Source organism: Delphinapterus leucas, chromosome 15 (assembly GCF_059928025.1).
Source record: "Delphinapterus leucas isolate spDelLeu-1000000601 "Yukka" chromosome 15, BTC_Dleu_Yukka2, whole genome shotgun sequence".
In the NCBI taxonomy this organism is placed as follows: Eukaryota; Metazoa; Chordata; class Mammalia; order Artiodactyla; family Monodontidae; genus Delphinapterus; species Delphinapterus leucas.
Genome location: NC_143143.1, coordinates 3,055,886 through 3,073,442, shown reverse-complemented (window position 1 = coordinate 3,073,442; position 17,557 = coordinate 3,055,886). Strand labels below are relative to the sequence as shown.

General features: G+C 50.4%; 1 protein-coding gene across 1 annotated transcript in view; it reads right to left on the bottom strand.

Annotated features, from left to right (window-relative positions):
• Window positions 1–17,557, bottom strand: part of LOC149747360 (protein sidekick-1-like) — a 75,937-nt gene that overhangs the window by 9,811 nt on the left and 48,569 nt on the right. The window contains exon 8 of the mRNA XM_089895463.1: window positions 15,963–16,084. Coding sequence (XP_089751589.1) covers window positions 15,963–16,084 — 122 coding nt within the window. The remainder of the gene's footprint in view (window positions 1–15,962; window positions 16,085–17,557) is intronic.

The window sequence follows — 17,557 nt, the reverse complement described above, 5'->3', positions numbered from 1 at the left end:
CTCACCACGTGTGTATCAGCCACAGTTCTAGTTTCTGTATTTCATGCCCTGACATCCGGGGCCTGGCTGACCCAGCTGGGACTGCCCCTCCCAGGGCAGCCGGGTCCTAGAGATAACAAACAACTCACCTGTGAGCACACCTTTCCAATGCAAACCAACCAACCCAGAGCCCTCACCCCACCCCCTCCTCCACGGGGCTCCCACACTCTGGACCACTGTCCCCCTGCCCTCATCACCCAGGGCAGGTACCAGACAACCAGGGACGGGCCCTGTGCCCCACAGCCTGCTGGAATGATCCAGACTAGCCAGTCCTCAGCCTGCCCACCCTGTCTTGTCCACTCCTTCCACGGAAACCAGAGTGAAGTCTCTGGTCCACACTGCCCCCCTCTGCCTCCTGGGAGACCCTGGTGCTTCCTTGTGTGGCCCTGCCCGGCATCATGTGCTCCCTCCTCTTGGGATCTGTGAGAAACAAATGGTCTTTTCAGGGAGTTGTCTCCTGATCCATTGGCCTCACTCTGCCTGAATAGAAGTGAAATTCACATTTTAAAACAGCGGGTGCCATGCCTTTCACTCCGCTATTCTCCCTGTTTGGAATGCCCTGCTCCCCATCAAAATACTGTGCATCCTTCAAGGCCCAACTTAGAGTTCACCTCCTACATGGAGCCCTCCTTGATTACCCTATTCTGTTACCCATTTTCTTTCTGCTACTGTCTTGGCAACATTTTTTATAACAATTCTCACAAGCATCATTTTTATTGATCATTATATTACATCTCAATCATCCCTCCCACATTTCCGCCCAGATTGTGAGTTTCTGGAGGTGGGGACTAAAAGCTTTCCATCTTTGTAATCTAGTATGAAGCATGAATCCTGAAACCTATATGACAGTAGATGCTTAATAAATGTTTGCTGGATGAATGTATGACTAAATGAAACAAGTATAAAACCTAATGACCAGAAAAATGAAACATACAGGCAAATCTAAAATTCCAACAAGAGAATTAGGATGGAAGAATTTGAGCGGTCCTCAAAAAGAACAGGAAAATATTACTCTTGTAAAATTTAATTTAGTTTGACAGTTGTGATTTATATGTGCATTGACCTCTATTTTTTGAAAATGACATTTGTAGTAAAACACGTCCCTCAGTTGTACTTGAGTTGTCACTTACGCTGCGGCATTTTCTTCTCCTGTCTTATTTTTAAAAGTCCCATAATAGGACCTAAAAGGATCTGACAGACTAATGAACAAAAAAGCCACTTCAAACCATTCATCTTGTACAGATTTCCTATGCAAGTTGAGAAATAAAAGAGAAAAGTCACCGTAAGGGTGTTATTATGGACAATCAAGCAAACAATAAACATTTTGGAATATCCGAGTGTATATTTCACTGTCACCTATCCCCTCAGTACCTAAGCGCTCAGGCAGAGGCATTACACCAGAACAGAGCTGAAGCCCGTCTCGGCAAATTTACCCAGATGGCTGGGCCGTTGTTGAAGAAGCCATCAGAGGAGTGACAGCCCTCTTATGCATCTGTGACAGACTGTTCAGAAAAAATGTCACTCTTTTTCTTCCTATTATGAAAAAGAAATTCAACCACAGTCAAGGCGTATTACAATTGAAATGGTGATAGATGCTTATCAAAAGGGCCATGAACAGCCCTAATGCCCACCCACATGGAGGGAAGGAGGAGAGAGAATTAGCAACCAGAAACCCCCAACTCCAGACCTCGAAGTGATGAGATAAAAAGCATCTGGCCTGTGACCCTGCCAGAGACAGAGCACACCGTCGGAGGTAGAAGACACATAGACAAAGGATGGAAGGTCTCTACTGGGAAAGGGGACCAGGGACGGCTGGACGCGGGATGGTTTTGGCTCCCTGTGACTACGCTCTTCCACCAGCAGCTGGACGCCCAGCTGGCTTCTGGCTGCACGAGCTGCTCCTTCCCAGCTGCACCCACACTGCCCCCACCGGGGACGCGGCCCACCTGCTCCTCTGACCGGAGGCCCGCATGGAACTCCAGCACCTCCCGTCCTGAGCACCAGCAGGTCGCTGACCTTGGTGGGCCCAGCCTGGGGCTGGCCTGGCGGTCGGCTTGACTCTGCAGTGTTTCCCGGGGCTGAACCCTGCGTTGTCTCCATGGGCCTGTGCCAGGAACACTCCCAGTGCAAGGACAGTCCTTCCTCGGAGCCACAGCTACTCAAGCAGCTCTTTGAGTCCAAACACTTGCCTTGGCTTTAATATTTTTATTATGTGCTGTGTTTATTAAGTGCTTAATAAGTGTGAGTCCGACGCTGAGGCTCTCAAGGCGTTGTTACTCTCCCAACGTTTTCCAGAGGGAGCGAGGCCAGGAGAGGCCGCAGGACTCGTTCTGTGTGCCCGGTCCCCGTCCCTGTGGCCCTTGGCAGCGCGACGGGTCTCCTACGCCCCCGGCAGCCTCGTGCCGAGGACGGCTCCTCTCTGATGTGCCCGGTTTCCGCGCTGGCACCGTCTTCGCTGGTCAGCCTGTCCCTCCCCGGCCTTCCTGGGGCCACGTAATTCCCGGCAGGTCCCAGTTGGTTCCATCCTGCGAACAGCCGGGCCCAGCTGAGGATGGACCACTGGATGCTCCCGGGCAGAGCCGGGCATCTGAGTATCTTGTTCCAGGGAACCTCCGATCTTCCTGAGCCTCGATGTTTCCCAACTTGCTATTTAACACTTTTATGGACTGTTAAAGAGAAAAAAATCACTGGGAATGCATACACAGCAAAGTAGACCGTTGAGAGCAACATTTCAGAGAGCTGCTCCCCCGATGTGGGCACACCTCCCCGTCCTCGTTCTAAAGGAGGGTCGTGAACGGAGCCTCCCCGGAGGCTCATGGCTGTCTGCTTCTCCCTCACTTGCCGTGAGGTTCCGGTGCCCTGTTTCTTCCGTGAGTCCCTCTTCCCTCTGCGCTGGAGATGGGGGCACCCAGAGGTCAGCTCGGGACTGGAACCCACCGGCCCTCGGCACGTGGGGAGTGGGTGCAGGCGTGGAGGGGACAGATGAGGCCTTGGATGGGCAGGAAGGCTCCCAACCTGGAACTCCCAGGCAGCGTGCTGGCTGCAAGCCCAGCAGCCTGGGCCTCAACTGTGACAAAACAAAGTGTTTTTCCCGAGAGATTTACTGGGAGAGGCCTGGACCAGGTATGATGGGGAAACTCTTCAGCCCCTGATCCGGTCCCTTGGGGGGACGTGTACTTGGGAGACAGAGCGTCACTCCACCCCGCACCCCAAGTTCTCCGCGGAAGGTGTGTCTCCAAATGCCACCGCCGCAGACACTGCTGGGCCACCTTGGGCATCTGTGAGCGCCTCGCCCGCGGCTCCTGGGCACTGGCCCGCCACCTCCGCTGCTCTGTAGTTATCTAGAGACCAGCACTCAGCAGCCCACGCTAGCCCGTAACACTCCCTGAAACAGTGCCTGTTAAGAAAATGGCTACTATTATGCACAAATAAGCACTAAATGGGCTTTTTCTTTACATTTTCGGATGGAACCAGTTTTATCTGCACCCAAGTGCTACCACCAGCATCTTCATTACAGAAAACCTTGCTCAGAGCAGCCTTTGGAGAAGCCCGGGTGTTATCTTGGCTATTAGACACAGCCAACAGCTGTGAACGGCGGGGCTCCCAGACGCACCGGGCCGGCAAGCAGGATCAAAGGAAAAGACGTCACATTCGCAATCGCCCCTTTTACCGCACGCCATGAAAGTGTGGGAGGAGATGTTTTGCTCACTCTACAGTCAAAGGTTACTAATTAAGCAAAGCATTACGGAACCAGAAATACCCATAAAAGCTGCTATTTATTTATTTATTTATTTATTTTTTGCGGTACGCGGGCCTCTCACTGCTGTGGCCTCTCCCGTTGCGGAGCACAGGCTCTGGACGCGCAGGCTCAGCGGCCATGGCTCACGGGCCCAGCCGCTCCGCGGCACGTGGGATCTTCCCGGACTGGGGCACGAACCCGTGTCCCCTGCATCGGCGGGCGGACTCTCATCCACTGCGCCACCAGGGAAGCCCTGGTATTTAAGATTTTAACCCACGTCTGAGCATCAGCTAATTACACGGCCTTTCAAGGGGCTCCTCCAGTGATGAGGATCTTTGGTTCCATAATTCACTGATGACAGCTCCAGGAACACAGCCTGCTCAGCGCACTTCAACAAACGGTCAGAATTCAAAGGAAACTTTTCTGCAAAGACGTGGATCAGAGGGGAGGAAAGCAAACGCCGTCCTGCCACAGAACGTTTTGGCAGGAGCCCAATCCTTGCTCCGGGGGGCTGCTCAGCTGTCCTCTGCCCTGGCTAACTGTCGAGGTCCCTGGGGACGGGGCTCAGATGTCACCCCCTTCGTGGGCCTCTACGGCCACCTGAAGGACTCCGTCCCTCCTTCCTCGGCGTCCACCAGCACCCTGAGCAAACCTCTATAATCACCTCCCCACTTTCTACGTGATTAATCGCTAAGCGGCCGACTTCTTGCTGGCCTGCATGCCCCCGAGCCTCACTCCTCCGAGGATCCCAGCCCGCGGCCAGGCACAGGGCAGGAGGCGACAACCGCTTCTTGGGTGAGACACTGGGTGAGCGAGCGCTGGGGCTGCACTGCAGCACAGAGCGCCTGCCTGGGTGTGGCCTGCATCCATTTGAAGGGAATTGGGTGTGGAATATTCCAGAAGACATCACCTGTGCCAATCACGGTCTCTAGGGTCCCATCGTGTTGAGTCTAGGAAAGTTGGAGCCTGCCTGGACCAGCAATGTGCCCAGACACCCTCAGAGAAGTAGCGGTGGTGCACTGAGGCCTCCTGGGGGACAACATGACAGGGACATGGCCTCCCACTGCCCTGAGGGGCTGACGGGCTTCTCAGAGGAGATTTTACTTGTAAAGTACCTCATGCCTATAGAACGCAGAGCCATGCACATCTTAGATACATAAACATAACCAAATGTTCTAGTCCTCCAGCAGCCTGCAAGACAGGTGCCATCATTCCTGTTCTACAGCTGAAGGGCCTGAAAGGGAGGGGCAGAGCTGGGGTTCAAGGCCCGGTCTCTCTGGCCCCAAAGCCTGCACTGTCTTTGTGTCACTGACAGTGTCGTTCTTCGTGCCACATGTCCTCAGGGACCTTGTCTGTGGCCCCTCCTGGGGGTGAGTCAGAGGACGATGCATGGAGTGTGATGAGGCCAGGAGGGTGGCACAAGGAAAGATCTCTCAGAGGCTGCAGGTCTGTTCTCTACCTGGACGGGGCCATGTGCGTTTTAGGAGATGATGGGGGTGGGTCGAAGTATGCTCTGCCTTGAGTCTGCAGATGACTGAACACTGGCCTAGCAATGAAGTGCCTTTCAAGGCCTTTAAAGAGATGCCCATTCATTGATTTTTTTTTTTTTTTTTTTTTTTTTTTTTTGCGGTACACGGGCCTCTCACTATTGTGGCCTCTCCCGTTGCGGAGCACAGGCTCCGGACGCGCAGGCTGAGCGGCCATGGCTCACGGGCCCAGCCGCTCCGCGGCATGTGGGATCTTCCCGGACCGGGGCACGAACCCATGTCCCCTGCATCGGCAGGCGGACTCTCAACCACTGCGCCACCAGGGAAGCCCCCCATTCATTGATTTTTGAATGGACACCCTGCTGTAATATGCCTTCAAGGCTAGTAGGAACCGTTCACAGATAAAAGCAGGATTCGTTTGCCCCAGAATGGATATTAGCACTAACCTTTGCCACATCGTTGTGATATTTTCTTGGGATAACTTAGTATATGATTGAAAACCAGTTCCAACGAATTTGCCCGAGCGAATGGATTAGTACAACGTAAACCAGGTAGCACTCTGTTGGCGGAGTCAGGGCAGAGGATGGAGGAAAGGGGCGCCTCGTCCACGTGGCAGGAGGAGTCGTTACAGGGGCCGCGTGCGTGTCAGCTCTGGGGCGGGATCGGCTCGGGCCCCTACCCACCGAGTGACAAAATGCTCGACACATCCTCTAGTCTCCTCTTGGCCAGGAAACGTCTGTAACCCTCACCCCTGGGGTTTGGCACTAAGCTGCTTTTTATAGATGAACATTTACTCTCTAGGAATATTGAAACACAAATGGTTCAAATAACGAGTTTCAGGAGAAAAAATTACCTTTTCGGTTTTGAAGTTCCAACTGTCTGCACCACTACCAGAATTTTTAGACTTGCTGAGCTAACGTTAAAATATTTTAGAAAGACTATTTCAAAGGGACTTCCAGTTCTGGAGATATGGCAGACTAGCTAACCCGAAAAGCCTCCGGCCCCAAAGCCAGAGCAGAGCTGGACAGAGTGTAACAGACGCAGAACAGATGCATGGCTGGGCGCGAGGGGAAGCAAGGTCCGTGCCTGGAGGCCAACAGAGTGAGAAGTGAAGCTGCAGCTAAACTCGCCGTGAAAGCTACGCAAGCACTGACTGTAAGAAAAGATGGTAATTGTCATCGGAGCCTTCGTGGATGTAGGAAACAAGGAAGAAGTGAACACTGGACACAGCCACAAGTATGACTTGGAATTAAGGAATTTTAGAATCCTGTACCACTGGGAGGAAGATAGAGATAATGGTTAACTTTAGATTTTGATAACTTAAGTTTGCAAGTTAAAAGTCTTAGGGCAGCCTTCATCCTTCCTTCCAGAAGGTCAAGGCAAAGGAGCTTATCCGGACCTGTGCAGAGAAGGTGTCCACCCGGCTCAAAGGACTGGCCGCATATGGGGGACTCAGCAAGTAAGTAAACAGAATGAGGATACTGGGAGCAAAGCAGGGCTAGTATAAATGTGGAAAGGGGGGTAGCCTGAGCAAATGGATGCTACTGCTTCTCAGTGTGTGCAGACAGATATAGAGACAGACCTGGATGTAGACCTGCATGCAGGTGAGCGCGTGTGTCTCCTAGCTCTGTGCGCTGAGAGGGCCTGGGAGCTACGACATCCTAGGAGCAAGGAGCACATCTAGTGCCCAGATCTTGCTTTCTAAATACCACTCTCCACTGAAAGGATCCAAGTTTCCTTGGCGAATGGCTGGGAAGGAAGGTGAAAGAATAAGATAATCCAGGAACATCTTGTGCCAGAAGGTAAGGAGGTATTCCCTGTAACTGGAACATGTGAAAAGAACACAGATGCTGGCTGGAGGGCCCCCCACGGGTCAAACGCAGGAAAGTCTGAGCATCACCATAAACAATGACAGCAACGGATTACAGCCTGTTACATAAAATAGGAATCCGTGAGTCCACACTGATATAAACAAATAAATGAATAAATAAGTGAGAAGAGAAAGCTCTTTTGTTTTTTAACGATAAAAGTCCAATCAATAAATGTAGAAGAAATGACTGAATTAGAAAGGTCACAAGTGCGTGCCACATTATACTATTTGAATGACAAACTAGGGATGTGAGTGGAAAGGAGAATGAGATTTTCACGGAATCTTGAAGTATCTCCCCACAAAATACTTATTCATCGTGAAAGGGAGAAAAGTAACTTTACAGCGGACAAAACCCGGTGGACTCCATTTTAATCGAGTGAGCAAAATTAACTCCACCAAAGATGGGGCATTTCGATATCATGTTAAACCCAACAAGACACAGTGTGAAGAACTCAGCATCGCTTCTGTGACATTCTGACCAAAAATGCATAATCTGGGTCTAATCGTGAAGAAATATACACATCGACATTGAGGGATATCCTAGGAAATGAATGGCCTGTGATCTCTGAAATTGTCGAGGTCATGAAATGACGGGAATGGCCGAGGAACTAATCCAGGCGAGGGGGATGGAGAGACAGGACAGCCAGGTGCAATGTGTGGTCCTGGACTGGATCCTTTTGCTACCGAGGACATTTGGGGACAACTGACAAAACTTGGATAGGGTGTCTGGGTGAAGGGTCATTCTTTGTAGTATTCTTGCAACTTTTCTGTGGTTTTGAAATACTTTCAAGGTGAAAGGTAAAAATGAACTTCAGGGCAATCTCAAACTTTTAAGAAATGGCTACAGGCTGGCGGTGAGCTAGCTGTGAGCACGGCAGCCCAGGAGCTGCACAGCCGGGGGAGTCTGCGCCATCGCCCACGGGCCCCGTGCCATGGACCTGCACCGCCCTGGCCACTCTGAGACACCAGGTGCAGGCCTGGAGGGGCACGGCCACCTCTGGGGAAAGGCACAGAGCCTGCCCAGATCATCCTCCCTGGGGAACGGAGCCTCGGAACCTCTGGAAAGAGACGTGGGCGGAGGCCGGATCACTGACACGTCCTACTCCAGGCCCCATGCACGGGGCCCCCGAGGCAGGACCAGAGCAGCAAACGTGGTACCTTTTCAACCCCCCGTGTCACCTGGGAAGTTCCATACAAACAGGACGGACCCCACGCCCGGAAATGCTGACGAATTGATTTGAGGTGGGGTCTGAGCGCTGGTGTGTCCTGGAATCTGCACTGACCCACGGCTGGGATGAAGAATGCCGGCTACCTTAGGAAGATGGTCACGAGGCTCCTGTCTGTGCCAGCAAGGCCAGGGCGTCAGCACCCCTCCCTCTCAGCTCCCCTCAGAGCAATCACAACCGAATTTATGAAAACTGGTGAGAAAGTGAACTCTTGGTCTTGAAAGCCAAACCAACAACCAGAAAAGCCAAGTTCACCTCCGAACATGAATACAAAAATCTTAAACCCAAACTAAAGCAAACCAAATGACCATCACATTGTGTTTATCTCAGGAACACTGGGACGGGCGAACATTAGAATATCAACATAAATCATCTCACCAACAGATGAAAGAAGAAAAAACATGAACAACTCAGTAGATGCAGAAAACAGTTTGACAAAATTAAACTTCTTCATGATTTTTTTAATCCTAAAAAAACGTGAAAAAAAACCCCTCCTAGCAAACCAGGATTAGAAAAGCATCGTCTGAACCCAATACAAACTAACTGCAAAAACAAAGCCTCAAGAATCCCACACAAAACCTCCCATAAGTCTTGTAAACGTCACACTTGATGATAAAATCTTAAAAGAATTTCTTTAAAGTTAGTAATAAAACAAAGGTTGTCCTAACGCTGCTCCAGTTCACTATGATACAGGACGATCTAGCCCTCCCATTAAGAACAATAAATAACAAGAAACAGAAAAGAGAAAGAAAGGTTTCAAAGGAAGAAATAAAACTGTCACTGGCAGCAGGTGACGTGACTTCTTTACAGAAAACTACAGAAGAATTAACAGACTAACAAGACATTCTCCGAGCTTCTGGCCCTGAGGCCCTCACACCAGGCTGGGCGGTGGCACAGCTGCAGCCTCAGGTGTGGGCCAGGGGCCAGGCCGCTCAAGCCGGATCCCCTCCCAGGCTGAGCCGTGTGGTCCGGGGACGTAACTGAGTCCCTCGGGTCTTGTCTGCAGGAGTGGGTCACAGCAGCCTCCTCTGGGTCAGTACGAGGTTTAAATGAGTTAATGTTTGTAAAAGCACTCAGAACACAGGAGAGTTCATTAAATTAAAAAAAAAGAAATTCAAAAATCAACTGTGATCTTATATGTCAGCAACAGAGTCAGAAAATGTAACAAAATGTACATACATTGATTAATCCTCCCGACCATCTTGCAACAGCACTACTGACCCTGTTTTACAGACGAGGATGCTGGGGCTTGCGCAGAAGTTAAATTATGTCCAGGACCACAGAGCTAGGAAAGGAGGGCAAGAAAAAGGGGGGCCAGGGGCGCTGGTGCACAGTCCATACTTTTCCAATCACAGTTTTTGAGGCATGCTGATGGCCCCTCAGTTTGCCTGCCTTTTTGGGAGCAGAGTGAAGGTAGGAATAGATAGCCCAGTGCTTTTGCCGGGAAGAAAAGAGCTGACAGAAGTAGGTTTAAACAAATGGAAAGATGTATCATGTTCTTGGATAGAAAGACGATATCACAAGACAACAGCAAGGAGAGTAAAGCAGTGCGCACGCATGCGTGTGTGCGTGCGTGTGTGTGTGCGTGTGTGTGTGCATGCGTGTATGTTGGTGGGGATTGGGAAGACCTTACCAGACATTAAAACAAATTTTAAAGCCTCTCTAATTAAACAGTGTAGAGTTAGAGCACGAACAGCCTGACTAATAGAACAGAATAAACAGTTCAGAAACAGACCCAAGTGCACATGGGAATTTAATACTACAAATCAGGAGGAGAAAACGGACTTTTTAATAGATGTTCTGGGGACAATTGCACAGCTATTTGCAAAGTGATAAAAGATGGACTCATACCTCACTCCATACAAAAGAACAAATTCCAAATGGATGGAGACCTATATGCAAACATGAAACCACAGAACTGGTAGTAAAAAAATTGGGTGAATTCCTTTTTAACCTGAGAAGGAGGAAAATCTTTCTATCTAAGACTTGAAGTGCAAAACCTTGCAAGAAAAGATTGATAAATTAGACTTCAATTTTTTCTGGCATGGCAACAAATTATATATATTGCTGATGGAAATGCAAGATGTACAACCTATAGCAGAGGGATTTGGTAATGTCTAGGAAATTTACATATACATTCATTGCTTGATCTTGAAATCCCGTTCCTAGGAATCTATCCCAAAGATTCAGTGGCAAAAGTACAAACTGCGTATGCAAAAGGCTGAAAGCACCTTTAGGTAGAATAATGCCCCCTGCAGGCATCCTCCCAACCACCCCCCAGGTGTCCACACCTTAATCCCTGGGACCTGTGGGTAGTTACTCCACACAGAAGGGATTTTGCAGACATGATTAAGGTCAAGAGCCTTGAAATAGGGAGATCATCCTGGATTATAGGGGTGGGTCCTGGAAAGTGCGAGAGCGGGGCAGCAGAGTGGGTCAGAGGGATGAGACAGAAGGAGACAGTTGAAGCCTGGGAAGGACCTACCCGCCATGCCTGGCTCTGAAGGTGGAGGGAGGGACGTGGTGGCCGTAGAAGCTGGGGACGGTGACAGCCAGCTCCACCGGCAACAGCCTGAATGAGCAGGAGATGGTGGCCTTCCAGAGCCTCCGGACAGGAACACAACCTGCCCACACCTGGACTTCAGCCCATGGAGACCAAAGCTGTGAGATAACACACTTGTGCTGTTCCAGCCACTGGGTTTTGGCTGTTCGTCGTGGCAGCAGCAGGAGAGGAATGCACACCCCAGGTGTCCAGAGGACCAGCTGAACACACAAACTTGCACGTCCACACAAGGGAAGACCATACGCCAGGCACATGATGTTCACGTGTCCTCAACTGAAGAAAGCAAAGCACCTTCTGCATACGGAAGGGGGACACGGGTACGTGTATTGCTAACGCTGCAAAAGACAAAAGAGGACCAGCCAGAAACCTACTGTGGGGCTTCTGGGGAGAGAGGCAACAGCGTAAAGGGAGAACGACGAACACAAACTTCCCTGAACACAACTAGTAGTTCTGACTTTGAGATCATGCAAATGAGTTACGTGCTCAAAAGTAAATTAAATTTTAAGGGCTTCCCTGGTGGCGCAGTGGTTGAGAGTCCGCCTGCCGATGCAGGGGACGCGGGTTCGTGTCCCGGTCCGGGAGGATCCCACATGCCGCGGAGCGGCTGGGCCCGTGAGCCATGGCCGCTGAGCCTGCGCGTCCGGAGCCTGTGCTCTGCAGCGGGAGAGGCCACGACAGTGAGAGGCCCGCGTACCGCAAAAAAAAAAAAGTACAAATGATATTTAAAGAAAGCAATCTCTAAAAATTGAAGCAAATGAACAAAACAAAGACACTGAAATGAATGAAGCTAATCTGTATTAGGTTGGTGATAGAAACACACAGAGAAGAATTTAGACTCAGTATTTTGACTGTACATTCACAGTGTAATACGGTCTAACGACAAATAAGTTGCATTCGGCAGGCTCCTTAGCAATATCATGGACATTGCAATTTTGAAACTCTTTTATAGAATAACAGGATAAAGAAAAGAAGTAATTTTGTTAATATTTCTAGAAAGCACACTTTTAGTATAAAAGTTACTGAAAACGTAAATTCAAAGTTAAGTAATCTTAAATTTGAATTGGAAATATCAGTACGAACCCACGATGTTTCCAAACATATGAGTTTCCTCTCTCTATCCGCTGGAAAAGTCGAGAAACAATGACCAGTCAGCAGCAATGAGCACCCTCCCCTCCCCTTAGTGCCCAGATTATGGCCTTTAAATACGATTTGACACTAAACGAAACCAGGTAGCAGCGGCTCGGTTTGAGCTTCAGCTCGGCGCGCGAAGGCGCAAGATGCTCCTGGGAAATCCCCCTGCCTCAGGAAACAAGGAAATCATCCAAGATCAGTTATCGTGAGGTCAAAACACCTAGAACGTGAAGGGCTGCCCACTGACCAAGATGGGTCAGTGTTAGGTTCAAAAAGAATGATGACTGTAGGTGACTGAAACAGACTGGATACACAAAAAAACCCGTCCTGTCCTACTGACACTCAGGAAAAGAGAGAGCAGGGCAAAAAAGGAAGAAAGAAAAACCTGTTCACGTTGGGAGTGACTGGGAGCCGGTTCCTCACTCTGCAATGCCCTGCCTTCCTGTGTTCAGGGTAACGACCTGACCTGAGGGAGGAGGGTAGCGCTGCTTCTCAGAGCTCCAGCTACTAAATGCGGAAAGACTGATAGAAAGTTGCCATTTTGAGTATCTGTAGACAACACTGAATTCAGGCAAAGGTCACCGATGGGTGAGACCACTGGATACGAAGCTGACGGGAGGACAAGGCAGGGACCAGGCTGCCGATCGTGCGGTGTCCCTACGTTCCCTAGAGGGGGATCCCGAGACCCCGTGTGTCCTGATGTGCCGCCGTATGAAGCCCCCAGCCCCGCCCAGGAATTACTCTCCACCACAGTGACCACGACAACGTGGGAACGATCCAATGGAGGTTTTAGAATGAACTTCCTGTTTACAGGAAACACGGGGGCAGGGGGACACGTGAAGTGACACTACAAGGATGCAGATGGGAGATGCTTCTCCGATGGAGGGCATTCCACGGGACAGGGGACTGGGGTTTGTAACAAGGCAGTGGCAGGGGAACAGAAGGGGCTCTGGGTGAAAAGGGCAACACCTCTAGTGGCAGGAGGCAGCTGAGTGGTGGGCGGGGACAGGGTGGGCTTGAGTGGGTGCTAGGGAGGATTGCAAAGGGCGCAAGGGAGCTAGCTCGTGGGGCCGATGGGCTTGCTCACTATCTAGACTGTGGCGCGGGCCTTACAGGTATACAGACATGCATGTCTGGGTCAAAACTTAACAGACTGTATACTCTAGAAATGTCAAGTTTATTATATGCCAACTACACCTTGAAAAAGCTGTTAAAATTTTTTGAAAAATGATTTAAGAGACAACCAAATGCATAACGTGAACTCTGTGGATCCTGTTCTCATCAAAGCCACAGTAAAGAGACGTTTTCGGAAAATCTGGGGAAACGTGAACGTGTCCTGATTATTAGATGGTATTAAGGAATGTTTATTAATTTTGTCAGGTGTGATAATGGCATTCTCGTTACGAGAAAATGCATCCACGGTTTAACGTAAAGGTGTCGAAGGAAGACAAGTACACAGGATGAGGACAGGTGTGCAGCCCAGATCCAGACCGAGAGACAACAGTCCTACCATTCCAGGGCCTCCCCGTACAAGGCCCCAGAGGGGACCAGTGCTCTGACGCCTGGGACTGTGTACCTGTGGACTCAAATCACGAGTGTGGCTTCTCTTGCTCAACACCGTGCTTGTGAAATTTGTGCCCATTCAGCGCTGAATACGTGGGAATAAAATGACGTGTGGTCTGAGATACGCAGTGGTCACCAGTGGAGAGAGGGAAGGGGGGGCACGTGGGGCAGGGGAGTACGAGGCACAAACTAAGCTACAGGATGTGTTGTACCACACGGGGAATAGAGCCAATATTTTATAATAACTATAAATGGAGGACAACCTGTAAAGATTGTGAATAACTATACTGTACACCTGTAACTTATATAATTTTGTACAGCAGCTATACTTCAATTTAAAAAGAAAAGGTGCACACTAGTAGGCATGAAATAAATAAGATATAAGGATTTAATGTATAGCACAGTGAATATAACCAATATTTTGTAATAACTTTAAATGGATTATAATCTATAAAAACATTGAATCGCTATGTTGTACAACTGAAAATAATGTAATAGTATGAATAGACGATACTTCAGTAAAATTTCTTTTAATTGAAAACAAAACCCCCAAACACTCCAGCAACAATAAAAAGTAGGACTAGATGGATCTAGATAAGAGAAGAGACGAGCCTGGGTGATGGGTGTGTGTGGGAGCTCATTAGATCATGCTGCTTCCTTTTGGGTATGTTTAAAATGTTTTAGATTAAAAATAGAAATAGGTCAGTTGTGGGACAGAAGCACGAAGCAAACGTAGTGTGGAGAGAAGTGCTATGTGTTCCCCCATCGCTTCCTCTCCTCGGACAGACAGAAGGAAGGACCCTTCCCAGACCCCCTGCGGCTGCCTGGAGCCCGCGACTGTCCTGGCGAACAGAACCCAGGGCAGAAGGAGTGTGGACGCTCCCAGGTCCGGCTCTGGAAGCACAAGACGCAGATCTTGAGTTGAGCCACGGAGGGGTGGGCATCTCCACTCCTGTGGCCCCGCCTGGCCTGACTCCCACTCGGAAGCCCTCGGAGTTTGTGTCCTTGGCGTTCACCGTGCCCAGCTGTACTGCTGTCCAGTGACGCCAAGGACAGACTCTCGGCTTCTGTGTCCCTCCGAGCACTCGCCCGGCTCCATCTGGCCGACTCTGAGACGCCAGGACTGGTTTCCAGGAGATCCCACAATTTTTCTCCTTGATTTTCTTTGATGGCGTTTTAAAGTTCGCTTTTACTCTTTTGGTTTTCATTTCCAGGGGATTTATTTCTTCAGTTTGATGGGAGGTAGGGGCATACGGTGACTTTTTTCTACGTAAATAATTGTTCCAGCCCCATTGATTGATCAGTTCCAAATAGCTGGTTCCCATTGTCAGAATCCTGCAGAGGTTTCTGGAAACAGTTGCTTAATGAAAGTTTTGAAGACGTAGATGGAATTCGTGCCCTGATTTATGGCCAGTTTCCAAGAGCGAATTGTCTTGCAGTAGAGCACAAGCACAGTCACGAAAATCGCTAGGGTTTTACTACGGACAATAACTGTTTGGAAACTTTACCACCCGCGTCGTGCGGGTCTTTGTCTGTTTTCTCAGCTCTTAGAACAAGGCGCTTCTGGGTGGGTGGGATTCACCGAGGCCCCTGTGACCCTCCCTCTGACGCACGAGCCCTGTGGGGCTTGCCATCTTGCTATCGTGCTTTGAGTCAGAGGCAAAGTTCTCCCTAAGGTCGACCCTCAGGATCCCCGTGACCTGCCCCTGGCTCTTCCCTACACGCCCTCACTCCAGCCATCCGGCACCCCTGCCGTCCTCACAGGTAAAGCGCATGTTCCTCTCCCAGCAACCTGAGGGTCCTTCTCCTGAGAGAGAACCTTCCTCCTTTACGGCACAGACTTTGTCTGTTTTTGTTTACCACTGTGCCCCTCGTGCCTAGAATAGTGCCTGGAAATAAACACGCTCTACAAACACTGCTGAGTAAATGCATGTTCATTCATTCATTCATCTGAGAGAAAAGTTGTACCAAACAATCCTCTTAGTCTGTTCGGTGGCGAACTGTGATATAGAATTAAAAGAAGAATCTCAACCAACAACGCCATCAAATTGGAGGAACTTACCATATATTGAACCACAACTTGAATGCTCACCCCATGATCACTTCTCCCACCCTCCAGTAAGAGCCCAGCCTCACATCCCGTTTTCCCCCATCAACCCCGACATCCCAGCCGCCTCCAGTCTCTGGTTCTCCTCCTCCAAACATCACCGCCTCCCAAACTACCCAGAGGCAGCTCCAGCTACGGATTCATCACTCTGCAAAGGCACCAGTCAACCGTCTCTCAACTTTAGGCCCCAGTGTTACTCTGTGGAAATTGCAACTCTCGGCTTCAAGGAGACCATACCTGTCCCTCCACGATCCACCTGGAGATGGACGTCTTCCCGTCATAGCCGGGTCGGAACTGCAGGGTGGCTGAGCGAGGGCTGATGTTGGAAATGACCAGGTTGGATGGGGCACCAGGGAGTTCTGGAGATAAATGAAAGGGGAAAGGTGGAAGTTTAAATTCTGTCACAGCTTAAGAAGGGTATCAACATATCAGCAAGTGAACAGCTCCAAAATGCCTTTATATCAGAACAGGGCTTGTTTTCACAACCACGAAGGTGAGAAGCACAGCTTTCCAGGAATGTGCTCACAGCATGACTGCCACTCCAACGGGGTGGCCCGTCAGGCTCCAGGCCACGCGCCGTGTCACTGGAGACCTGTGAATGTGGCTCCCAGATGACAAACCATGAAGGTCGGGTCACGTCTCACTCATCATCTCTCTGAACAGCAGGTGACCAGCAGACACTTGCTGAATGAAGGAAGGATGGACGAAGGTGGTTCTTCCAGGATCCTCAAAGAACCCAAAGGACCGACTGTCCCTCCTCCCTCTGACAATGACCTTGGCGCCTTCGAAAGAGGCGGGGGGAGCGTGCACCCCGTGCGTCTCCAGGCAGCTTGACGTGGGGAGGTGTGCAGGTCCTGAGCCGTAGGCTTCCTGGCTCTGGTTTCCAAGACAACTGGATTCAGGTGAGAGCGCAGAACTCTTCCCGCTCTGCCGGTGCTTGGTTGCTCTGGCAGCTAAACGAGGGGCGGGTGGGTTCTGCACGAGGCTCCCCCCTCTCAGGCTGCCTGCGGCTAAGCCTCCTTGCTGAACACAGGCGGGTTGCCCACTCCCCCCAAGGAGCCCATCCCACTCAGAAGTGAGATACTGTGAGTTCAAAATGAGAGCTCTTATGTTATTGGGCGATGCAAAAACTCTAGAGAAAGACAGCAGGATGAAATGAAAGTGAAAAAGATGCAATGCGAGCAGGAGAAAGGCTCTCAGGCCGCACCGTATCTGAGGAACAGCTTCTGAACTCGCCCGTGTTTGGGGTATTTAAGACCAGGTCTCGCACAGGGACAATAAGACCTCTTTGGTGATCAGTTCAGTATTTGCACAGGCAGCGTCGCTAGGCTCTCGAGGGTCCTTTCCACATCACGTCTAATGAATTTGAAGAGGAAAATATTTAAATCGAAGGACAAGTGACTCTGTTTTGCAAATTTCTCCGCTCTCTGGATTCTTTAGCTGGTTCTTCAGTCGTTGATGGATGTAAACTTCAAGCACGGCAAATGGAACACAGCCCCCAAAGGGATCGTCATCACGTGATTTTGCTCGGCCTGCCCCAGGATGGACCCCCGGCTACAGGTGACCCGAACCGTCAGGGAAGCAACAGCAGCCCCGCGGCCTCCCCCGAGCCTGGGTATCAGGTTCACTCGGCACAGCCGGGCCCGTGTCCATTCCAGCGCTTCTCTGCGTCCAGGGCAGAGCTGGTCACGGTCACGCTGGGGGCGGAGGTGAGGTCAGCTCGTCCACTTCCCAGCCCCGGTTGGACGGTGTCCAAGCCGTCCAGGGAACAACCTGGTCACGCACAGGGACGTGCCCCCAGCGTTACCCCGGCCGCTGTACGTCAGCCGTGT